The sequence below is a fragment of the Ascidiella aspersa genome, chromosome 4 (genome assembly GCF_963924565.1).
Source record: "Ascidiella aspersa chromosome 4, kaAscAspe10.2, whole genome shotgun sequence".
NCBI lineage: Eukaryota > Metazoa > Chordata > Ascidiacea > Phlebobranchia > Ascidiidae > Ascidiella > Ascidiella aspersa.
Genome location: NC_139450.1, coordinates 28,736,932 through 28,748,881, shown reverse-complemented (window position 1 = coordinate 28,748,881; position 11,950 = coordinate 28,736,932). Strand labels below are relative to the sequence as shown.

At 37.0% G+C, this 11,950-nt stretch overlaps 2 protein-coding genes across 2 annotated transcripts; one reads left to right on the top strand and one right to left on the bottom strand.

Moving 5' to 3' along the window:
- Positions 1 to 122: 122 nt before the first annotated feature.
- On the bottom strand, positions 123 to 1,738 carry LOC146157333 (phosphopantothenate--cysteine ligase-like). The gene has a single exon (XM_083387601.1). It carries the CDS (start codon positions 1,576 to 1,578, stop codon positions 667 to 669), a length of 912 nt encoding a protein of 303 aa, XP_083243727.1. The 5' UTR covers positions 1,579 to 1,738; the 3' UTR covers positions 123 to 666.
- Positions 1,739 to 2,025: 287 nt separating this feature from the next.
- On the top strand, positions 2,026 to 11,870 carry LOC146157332 (mitochondrial enolase superfamily member 1-like). The gene is made up of 14 exons (XM_083386663.1): positions 2,026 to 2,150; positions 2,946 to 3,054; positions 3,913 to 4,028; positions 4,576 to 4,662; positions 5,086 to 5,153; positions 5,214 to 5,284; positions 5,441 to 5,523; positions 6,369 to 6,403; positions 7,531 to 7,618; positions 7,814 to 7,948; positions 9,035 to 9,206; positions 10,278 to 10,377; positions 10,453 to 10,534; positions 11,428 to 11,870. Exons 1-14 carry the CDS (start codon positions 2,061 to 2,063, stop codon positions 11,539 to 11,541), a joined length of 1,350 nt encoding a protein of 449 aa, XP_083242789.1. The 5' UTR covers positions 2,026 to 2,060; the 3' UTR covers positions 11,542 to 11,870.
- The last annotated feature ends 80 nt before the right edge of the window (positions 11,871 to 11,950 follow it).

The window sequence follows — 11,950 nt, the reverse complement described above, 5'->3', positions numbered from 1 at the left end:
AAAAAATAACACAAACACAATACACAGCAAAAAAAGTGTTTATTGTGCAAAACTTGAGATAAATTTTAACGAAAAAAAAAATCCAAGTAATTTGACAAAATGACTTAAGTCAAGTCAGTCATTACAACACTGGACAGTGCATTACTATGTTGTAATGACTTAAGTCACTGTTTTTAAATGACTTGAGTTGAGTCGTTTTGGACAAAGGACTTGGCTTATCATTGAGTGAAATAACTAGGTTGAAATTGTACATTTTGTTATAAAATTGAGTTAGATTGCTACATGTTGCTTTTAGTTGACATATTGCTCCAAATCAGACAAGTTTACAAATTTTAAAGGTTTCATTTTTTTAGTTATTAGTGATTTGACTTGGAGATGACTTCTGGGGACTTGAGACTTGTTTACAGCACTGTGTCATTGGTATATTATAATTGTAATGTACAACAAGGATTTTTAATCAGTGTTTCGTTGATTTTTTTGCAGCAGTAATAAGGCAATTTATGTGCAAGCCTTAGAGGTTGGGGCCCAGTAGTAAAAAGTACAATACTAACAAGACAACATAAACTGTTTTGCAAAAAGCATAAAAAATGGAACTTAGGTGTCTTAATGTACACAGCAAATACTATCCAGCGAAAACTCGCACCACCATATAATGGTTGTGTTGTGTTAAGTGGAATTAAATTCACTATGCATCTTTTGAAGATAGGCAACAATTTGGGACTCAATCTCAATTTTGTTTGTAACATCTTCAGGTGATAGCTTTAAGGCTTGTTGGACACCAGAAGTTACAATTATTACTTCAGTAGCTTTGGTTTGAAGCATGTTAGCCACAACTGCATTGTGCTTGTAAGTTTGTAAAGCAGTTTGGGCTTTTGTGATAAGAATGGTCTCATCTGTTTCCAGCTTAAAAGTAACCACGAAAGCACCTTTAATCCAACTTTGAACAAGGTGCTGTATCATTTTTGGCACTGGTTCCAAGTTTACTGACAGGCCATCAGATTTAGAAGATTGAATTTTATGGGTGGGGAGTTTTTCATGAGGCAAATAGAAATCTGAAACAGCAGCTGCCAAATAAATCATAACTTTTGACTTTAATGGTCTCAATGCAACGCAACATGCATACAGCAAATGCAGATAGTCGTCCAAAGTCAAAAATGGGACTGCAAGAAATTTCTCGTCAGTGAGAAATAACTGACATTCTTTCATGACATCTTCAACATCAGTTCTAATGCTGACTTGATTGCTTTCCAAGTCTATATTGAAAGATTTTAAAAAACTGTCGTTTACCAATCTATGTTCGAAAGGAAAACAGCTTTTTTGTCGATGTAAAAATACCACATGATAGCCATTTTTCAAAAATTCTTCAACAGAAATTGCACCTCTTTTGCCAGTGCTAAAATTATCCACAAATCGAACAGTGTTCTTTTCCAAAGGTACAATCGTGCCACCAGATGTTACAAGGACAAGTTTGACTTCATTATGAAGAATAACTTTGCTGACAAATTCAGATACCTTTTTAAATGTTTCTTCCAGGCAGGCTGGCTTTAGAAATATATCCAACTCTGGAAAGTGTTCCATGACTATTAATTAAAAGGCAAACAACAAAGAATTTGGTAATAGTATAGAATAAAATTAGAATGTTACTTGTATTTTGCACATAGGCCTACATTTAAATAGCTTGTTTAAAAATATAACAAAAACTAAACGTAAACAACCCTCACCAATAACACACATTAAACAGTAAACAGTTGTGGCCGAAACGCCTCTAGCCTAGCTCTACCTGTCAACAGCACTATTATCGTCATATTGCTGCTTTCCTAACAAGGTGTCCTATTTCTGTTCATCATTCTTTCTGTTGGCAGGCGTCTACATAGAGATATTACAATAAAACATACTTGCCTCTGCTATTTGAAATCGCCAGCAACTGTAGCCTCCGTAGCGGCCGTCTGCAAAGCAGTAAGCTAAACCTTTTTTGTTTGCTCAGTTGTGGACTTTAGCCTGCCGACAGTCAGCCAGCATACTAAACGTTGCTGCATGCGAAATTTAATGCTAGCAGAAACATGGCGGAATACGCAGGTACAATAAGCAAGGTGACTGTCAGGGACATTCGCTTTCCAACATCTCTGGAACATCATGGCTCTGACGCTATGGTAAGTTGCTGTTGAATAAATCTGCAAGAAACGATTTAAAAACGGTGTTTATGCTAACAGCGTGTAACTAAAATATCATTTTTTCAGGGTTACTAAGGTATGTCGAGAATGTATAATCTTAGAAATTAACAGTACTATAAAGAAGAGATTCCCAACCTGGTGGTCTTTTAACATGTTTTACTGGTAGCGGTTAGGGCTTGATGTATTTTACACAAATGTTAAATCTATATGCATTGTGGTTTGAGTCATTCAACATCAGTAATGCCGAAAGTATTGCATAATCATGCATGTCAAAAGCACACGAAAAGCGTCTGTTCATCACTGTTAAACGTAAAAGGTCGCAGAAAGGTTTTCCAACTTCAAAGGTTAGGCAAACTAAAAAGTTTTCGAAAGTCCTGCTATGTGATAAACCTGGTTAAATGAAGCGTTTTGTGTCTCAGTCGTTAAGTATATTGTTTGCGTTTTAAACCAGACTAAAGGGTGGTCAACGCTAGCGTAGTGAATCGTGTTGTGTACAAACTGCATACTGAAGGCAGTTCGTTCCTGTTTTCCTTTATGCAAGGATTTCGTGAAAGATGTCGTGACGCGTAAGCACTGAACATAGCAGCTAAAATGTTGGTCACACATGAATACTTCTAAACGTAAAAGGCGCCAAATGTAAACACCTGGGGGATAGGACCAGTGCATATATTTAATATATGCGCTGTTAGGACTAATGACTAGTAATGAGTGATTTGTATGTCAAATGAACTCAGTTAGTCCTAACCAAACTTTAATTGCACGTTTTTGTTTCAGCACGGCGAAGTTGACTACTCCGCCGTATACGTTACAATAGAAACCGATGCCGACGATGGAGTAACTGGGTGCGGTTTGACCTTTTCGTTGGGCCACGGAAACGACATAAGTAAGACCATAACAAACTGTTTTTTTGTACATGCTTCAGCTTTTGTGGCTTCACTTTCGCGAACGCTAAATTATAAAAGTATATGTTCGACTTTAGTGAAGCAAGGCAAACAGAACAGAAAAAGAGTCAGCAGGTTTATCAAATTTTACCTAAGTTTTAAAACTTATGCCTGTTCGGAGTTTATTGTTTAAAACTAGGCTTTTTTCTTCATGCTAATGAACGGCAATACTGCCTTTAATAAGCGGAAATGTGTGCTCCTATTTGGAGGTCGTAACGAAACACCCTATCGAACGCAATGTGTTCGTTGTGCAACAAAAAACAATCAGTAAAACCTACAATGCCACATCATCTACAGTTAGGGTCGCCATTTTTGAAAAGGCATTATCGCTGGATTGACACATTTATGACAGTTTGGATAACTTCCTGTAGAGCAGGGGTTCCCAACTTGTGGTACGCGTACCACTAGTGGTACGCGAAGGTTTTTCAGGTGGTACGCGAGGAGCATCCATTTTTTCACATAACCCTGGATTCATAACTTTATATTTTGTTTTCTTGTTTTATTTCAATAAAAAAAATTCCCCGAAGCCCAGTCTTATAGTTACGTAACTATTCGTGTTGTTTCGAAACAACGCAATCTTCAAAATACAGGCCATGTCAATTGTTGACAAGGAGCACAGTTGCTTTGCTAATCTTCAAAATACAGGCCATGTCAATTGTTGACAAGGAGCACAAGTGTACAACGCTGTGAGACTGTGGGCGGTAATTATGCCAAATGATTGCTCTAAATAGATATAATAATCTACTGTTGTATAGCTTAAGCCTTAAGCTACATGCTTTAACTCTTCCTTCTTTTTTTAGTCGCAAAAGCTGCCCGCGTCATCAGCCATCACGTGACCGGCCGCAAGGTGTCCGAAATTTTCTCCAACTTTGGCAAGTTTTGGCGCGAAATCACCCAAAACGGACAAATGAGATGGGTGAGCAACGCAAGTGCTTCACGTCGTCATACTGAGACAACTAGATTTATTTTAGCTTTTTTGAAATTAGATTAGAATTCAAATGAGATCATTTGCAATTTTTTAAATTAAGGAAGAATTATTTTTACCGAATTCTCAAAAAATTGTAAAAAAATTACAATTTAAACTAGAATTATTTTATTTAAATTTGTACTAAAGTGTGGATAACAAATAGCACTGTGATAATATTATGACTTCTTATGTCACCTATGCTTTTTACACTATAAATTCACATTCAAGTCGTTTTGACCAGAGTATTAAGTGAAGCACTTTGCTTCAACTGAATGATTGAAAATGACGCTGGACAAAGGAGCATTTTTGGTAAAACTTGAATTAGAGTATATCTAGAATTTGAGAACGCAAAAGCCATTCGCAACTTAGATTAGAATTACAATTAGCCGCAATTTGCTTTAATTCTTTGATTTAGTTAACTCGAATTATCAAGTTGTCCATGTCTGCTGGTCATCGTGTAAGCCATCGTTAACAAAACGTATGTTTTAATCTGCAGCTTGGACCAGAAAAGGGGGTCGTCCACATGGCAGCAGCCGGCGTGTTCAACGCTCTGTGGGATCTTTGGGCGAGAAAAGCTGGAAAGGTAAGTTCGATCTCTCTCAATATCGCCCATTACCAAACAGGCGCTGACCCGCTTTCTTGACAAAATTACCGTATAACTTGATTGGAAAAAATCAAATATAGCTACTTCTTTTTTTCAAATTGGTGAACTATTTTTTTCTTTCATGCCCATCTGTTATCCAAGAACTTATTCTTTATTTAGCCTTATTTGACTTTATTTAAAGACAATTATCGTTAAAACATTCAAACACTAATACCAAATTTGCACTATATGTCCTATTTACTGAAATGGTATACAAAATAGCTTATTAAAAATCCTAGGGTTAAAGCATCGATAGATTATATCGATGAAAAATTATATGTTGCATGGAAAACGAAAATCTGCTTTCTAACTTTTTGTTTCTTAGTTGTTAGTTTGTTATTTAAACATCCGTGTTTTTTTCAGCCTGTGTGGAAACTTCTATGCGACATGACACCAGAAGAAATCGTAAACCTGATCGACTTTAGCTACATGTAAGTTGAAAGTTGTTTTACACCTTTTTCACTTATATGTAACCAGTATTTTCACTACAGAACTGACGTTTTGACAAAAGATGAAGCCCTAGAAATACTGCGAAACAACAAGGTTACCCAACCCGAACGAGGTGACTGAATATTTTATAACTTGACATAATTAATATTTTTAACATTTGTTTTTATGTTTATTAGTAATAATATAAACGGACGACAAATAGTCTTAATGTCATTATACACGGGTTAGCATAAAACTATAGAAATAAAATATTTACAACGTTTAATAGAACGTCAACTGCTTTCTGACGGATTTCCCGCTTATACGACCTCCACTGCGTGGCTTGGGTATTCTGACGAAGTACTGGTTCAGGTAAAGAGACAAAGAAATTAGTCTGTATTAGAAAACACGTATGAAATCCTTATATTTTGGTTCAGGGGTCGGCAACCTTTAGATGCGAGCTTAAGCCAAACTCAGAAAGGGGTTTCGGCGGGCCGCAAACATTTTTAACTGGCAATTTTATTTTTAGAATGAGTAGTTTTTTAACATTTTATCACAACAACTGTTTATCAGGGGTGGATCTAGGATCTTTGCGACTAAAAATGAGACTATAATTACAGTTTATAAGGAGAAAGTTTTTTTTTTATAGTTCCCTTTAAGCTGGAAATATCCCTTTCAACGTAAATATAATAAACCAGTGGTAGGAAAACTTTTCAGCTCAGGAGCCACAGTTAAAATTTAGTAGTTTAAAGAACCGTATAAAGTGGATTACCATGGGGTGAATTTTTTAGGCAACCGCGTCAGAAAACGGGGGAGTAATCTGTTGTGCGGGCCACAAACCCAGCAGTCTTTTAAAACTTGGTAACAAATCACGGGTATTACAGACTTTTTACAAAAAAGTGATGGGCCTACGCTACCCATTGTAACAACCTAATAAATGTTAAGGTATTTGAATCGGTCACGCCGCAGTGTTACCTCACAGTGGTTAAACCAGATTAATAAGTGGCAATTATTATGTTTTGAATGAAATATCACCTCTCTCCAAAATTAAATATTACTCTTTAAACAACTGAGCCGCACAAAAACATAGAGTCGTAGCTTGTCCAGCCTTGCTCTATCCCTATAAATCAAAATCGCGTGCAATTTTTACCAATTCGTGTCCAGTTTGTGAAATGGTGTTCTGTTTACATTTAAAGTCTTATATATATTGTTTTCAGAGATGCCGTGATGCTCTCAGCGAAGGCTGGACAATGTGAGTAACGTGATGGGCAGAATTGTACTCTTTTTTTAAATAACCTATAGGTTATGCACGAAGTGCTTTATTTTTATCCCCTAATATGCTTACGCCACTAGTAACGGTATAGCCTAGTGGTTCTGAACCTTTCCTTCCTCTTGACCCCTTCAGCCTCTATTTCTCTATTTAAAACTCAATTTCCCTAAGAAAATGAACACCTGCAAATACACCTTTAAACATTTCAATATAACACAGAGTATAATCTCTTTAGAATTTTAGGCATTTGTTACACCATATTAGTACCAAATTGTTAGGAATAAACGAGGATAGCGCTTGTCCTAGTAAAAACGACGTAAAATAAAATAAAAAAAGTATTTTTGCACCTTTAATATAAACACTGACCATAAAACAACATAAAAACACGACTTACAAATTCCTTGTAATTTTGAAATCATTCCTGATAATTCATTCACGGTTGAGAAACCTCTACTAGAGCAGTGGTTCTTAACTTTAAAAACAAAATTACGCAACGGCCCCTCAGCAACTTTTTAAATCGCTCACGGTCCCTCAAAATATACACAAAATAACATTTGTTTTTAATGGTATAAATGGGACGGGTAAACTTGCTTCTTTGCTTTCAGCTCGGCTATGTTAACCTCTAACGAATAACTTTATTTGAGTAAAGCAATCACGAACAGTTTTAAAACCGTGACTGACTGTACAGCCCACAGTGTCATCGCAGCAAGCTGTGAAAACGCAATTCTCATTAAAACAACGCAAGACTATGACGTCACAATGGACAATTCAACCCTAAGCGTACAATAACTTCAAAAAACAACTATATTCAGCTTTGTTTTAAGTTGCCTGAAAATTTTATTGCACAACAAGTTTTCTTCATCAGGAGCGTCGTGTTGATTTTTGGTTAGGTGCTTCGCAGTCCCCGGAAATTGTCTCGCGGACCCCAAAAGGACCGCGGACCCCAGTTTGAGAACCACTGTATTAGAGCATGTGTACGTTCCTGTATACTTCGGATGATTTTGCGCGCTGTCTTGTAACGCAATTTAGTCGTAAACGCAAAATTGTTATACAAAATTGCATGTAAATCGAATTGTGTCAGTCGGCGAAAGTCTTATTTTTCCTAACAGGTTTAAGATGAAGGTTGGAGTGAATGTTGCCGACGACCGAAGACGAGCAAAGCTGATCAGGGACCAGATTGGTTGGGAGAAGCAGCTTGTAAGTCATCTGTTCCAACGGGCCAGGCGTTACACACACTTTTTTTCCTTGTATTGCTGCCTGTATTTGGCAACGGGGTGAAACTTTTCTGTTTCCTAAACCAGTGGTTCTCTAAAAAACAATCCGTGTGGTTGTAACCTGTGTGGTGGTTGTAACCTGTGTGAAAATTCTAACCTGTGTAATGTTGCCGTTCAGATGATGGACGCCAACCAGCGTTGGGATGTTGATGAGGCCATAACGTGGATGAAGCAACTCGCCGAGTTCAAACCGCTCTGGATCGAAGAACCCACGAGTCCAGACGACGTTCTGGGACATGCCGCCATCGCAAAGGTGACTTGCCGCCCAACTTGACCGCTTCCTGCATAAGGTCGTTTCCGGGGTGCAATGTTTTGACTTGGCCACTGTTGCTTGGCGCTGTGATTTAAAGATATTTTATACAAGTGGCAAAATTGGAACGGTCCTGAACGGCGTTCCGGTAAACAAATGGCTGCAGAAACGGCGTTCTTATAAATTTTGCAGTAATGCCCGGTAAAAATGTTCGTTTTTACCAGGACATCTCCTTGAATGCATTTAAATTAAGATTTTAGTAGAATGTTTGTGCATCACATCGAATGATATTTTTTATTTCTCAATAAATCTTCCTGCAAAAATCATCGAAGCATTTGAAAGGGTGTTTTGCCTTTTCAATGAAAAGTCCATTTTTTAGCCTTGGCTAGTTCACATTGGAGGTTTGAAGTTTTGACACTGTTCCAATACGTTATAACATAGAAGAGATGTCCGATACTTGAAATTTTATTCCGATAACCGATATTGAAATTTTATTCCGACAACCGATATTTTAGACTAAAAGTTTTGCGATCTGATATGATTACAAATCACGTCCTTACTATGCTGAAACAAGCATAGCTGGTGAAATTAAAACGCCCTAAGGTAATTTTTCTAGGTTATGAGGCCAAAGCTTGCTTTATGAAATTTAGTTGCCACTATAGCTGTCCACCTCTTTTTAAATAATACGTTTCAAGGTATAATCGCTGCGTATGATCGCAAATCATAGCTGAAATACCTGCATTAATTTGATATCGGCAGCGAAACCACCATAGTATCGGATGACCACCGATACTACCACTTGGCATCGTGTATCCGCTCCCAAACCGATATTATCGGAAATCTCCATAACATACAGAGAAGTATAACTGTGTATATTATTAATTTCGTTAATTGCCTTCTGAAATAGTCCTAATCCCTCTCAGTTTTTATATATGTAATTTATGTTTGGTAAATATTATCTAATAACATTTATGACAATAGAAAACGCTTCTCATTTGCCCTAAAAACAAAAATGCAGCTAACGATCACTTCCAGTAAAATTTGTACTGTTTCAACTTTGGCTTATAAAACTTTATGCGATTTTATCAGGCGATGAAACCCCTCGGAATCGGGGTGGCGACGGGGGAGCAGTGCCAGAATCGCGTCCTCTTCAAGCAGTTCCTCCAATCCGATGCGCTGCAGTTCCTGCAAATCGACTCCTGCCGCGTCGGATCAGTAAACGAGAATATCGCCATCCTTCTCTTGGCCAAGAAATTCAACGGTAATATGTGGCTAATGTATTGTTAACATGGGGCGTTTCGGATTTTTGGCGAAACTGTATTTTGTTGTGTAAAGACGAGGCGCAATTATTGTGGAATTTGGGTTGACATGTAACTCATATGTGAAGTTTATTTTAGTTAGGCCCACGCAATTAAGGTAAATTTGAGCATTTTCCAAGGCGGGCGTGAACCTTGCTGGTAGGCTGGATAATTTTGTAGAACAAACCGATGCCTATTGATACCTAACTTCCCCACATCGAAATAAATGCGTTAAATCGGAGGTATGTTACGTATTATAGCACCAAACCTTATACTCCTGTATACGACGGGCGCTTACATACAGAAAAGAAAACACTTCATACATAACAATCCTAGTATTTACTACAGTATTACAAAAAATATACGAGCTAACAACAGGGAAGTTAATCAATGATGAATTATCTGAACAAATAACACATTATACTTTTTCTTACCGTTCGTTTCATTAAAAAAAAGTAAAGCAGTTAAAAAAGGCGTTGTATTATCAGTTTCTATTAAAAAGGGTTATTTTCATGATCACTTGGTATTATTGCAATCTTATGTTTTTGGTGCACTTAAGTCACTGTTTCTTTTTTTGTTTATTTAAATGACCTGATTGCCTTCGGTCGTTTGGGAAAAAATGACTTGACTTGGCCTTATGTATTTTCCTCCAATAGTTTTAGGTAAAATTTGCTTGCTTTACACCGACTTCTGCTTGTAACTTAAGTTGCTTGTTATATGTTAAGCTTTTGTTGTTTGCTAATGAAAAACAAATAGTAAAACCACTTTTTTAGTTCAAATAATTGGCCAATCTTAGTCAATTTACAGTTTGTTTTTATGCAATGCTTGGACTTGGCTTGCTATGACAATTACCTGGTCTATGGCTCTTGACTTGCTATCCCTCGCAAATGACTTGATTGGACTTAAGGTAATTTATGATTACCTCCACTGGGTTTTATAAAAGGACTTTACCACATTGGGCATAAATTTCACTAAATCTTAACAAAGATATACTAAATTAACAACAACGGTTTTTATTTTTGATTTTTATGCAGTGCCAGTTTGTCCGCACGCGGGCGGTGTGGGGCTGTGCGAGCTGGTTCAGCACCTGGCCATGTTCGACTTTCTTTGCGTCTCCGCCACAACAGAGGGCAGGTAAACACAATGACGTCATCATATACGGCGTGACGTCAGCCCTCTGACGTGCGATATTTTTCTTTGTGTCGACAGGGTTTGCGAGTACGTCGACCATCTGCACGAGCACTTTGAGTATCCGATTGAGGTTAAAAACACCCGCTATATGGCGCCCAAGGTAAATGCGAAGGTTAAAGTTGTTTTACCATGCAATTGAATACACCAGGGGAAGCCGACACGTCGATGGCGATCGACCGATCGATCGCGTCGAATATGTGTTACGTCGCTACAGTAGCTGTCGCACACAAGCGGAGCATTAAAATGACCAATTGCTGTTTGGACAAACCTAAAAAGGCGTTCGTTAACATAACAAATTAACCTCCATCGCTAGCTTGGAATGCAATTAACGCTTAAAACGTTTAATAAGTGGTTTTGTGACTTCTTTTACTGAACCAGTTGATCGAGAGTCTCTAAACAACAGTCGATCGTGTTGCCTTTTTGTTAACTTTTTTGTAAAATAAAGCTTAAAATTGTTATTTAATGTAAAACTTACTTCCGCAACGTTCTTCTTTCCTACAGATAAACATTTGCCGCAAGAAACTTATCTATCTATATTGTGCTTAAACTTATATCGCTTTAAATTTATTTTTTTGCCTCAAAAACCCAGAAAACTTATATTTAAAATGGAAAAAATATTTTATCATAAAGTTGTTTTAACACTTGCAAGTCATCTGTAATAAAATTTACGTCCTTATTAGGTAAAAAAAATATCTAGTAATCTCAATTTAGTAAATCAAAAAATATGTTTATAGTAAATAACATTGTTGATTACTTTGTCTTTTATACTTTCCGGTGATAGACCCACGAGAAACTTTTAAACTGTTTTATTCGTTTTATTTTCTGCATGTCTAATACATTTTCTCCAGGGCTAAATTTTAATTTAATTTTTTTGGGGTGAATATTAATTTTTTTACTCACGAAGTATTGATAACTATAATAACTCGTATGCAACTAGAAACGGAAAGTGTGCTAAATTTCACGGATAAATCACGTTGTTTTGGACATTTGTAGGACGCCGGCTATTCCACAGAAATGAAGAAGAAATCGCTGGATGACCACGAGTTTCCCAATGGCCGGGTATGGAAGCAGCTGATCGCAGAAGGAAAGTTTCGCGTTTTCGATTGAAAAAGGTGTCAAGACCTTCTTTTATCCCTTGCTATTCAACTATAATCCTTCTTTAATTGAGGCTCCTTTTTAAGTGTTTTTAGTTTAATTGTTTCTGACAATTTGTGTACAACTTGTTAACTTTGTTGGATATATGGTTCAACACGCACTTACCATCGCCTTTGATAGGATCTAACTATATATCAGGGGTTCTTCAACTGTGGTATGTAGATGCCTTAAAGCAGTGGTTCTCAAACTTTTTTGGCTCGCGGCACACTAAACAAATCTTAACAATTTCGCGGCACACTTTTAACAGAACAACAATAGAGTAATTTTACAATCGCCCTTATAACACGCGACAAACCACATGTAAGTGTCTCAAAATTATTAATTCGTAATGGATAGTACGTATTTAAGTCTAAAATGCTTG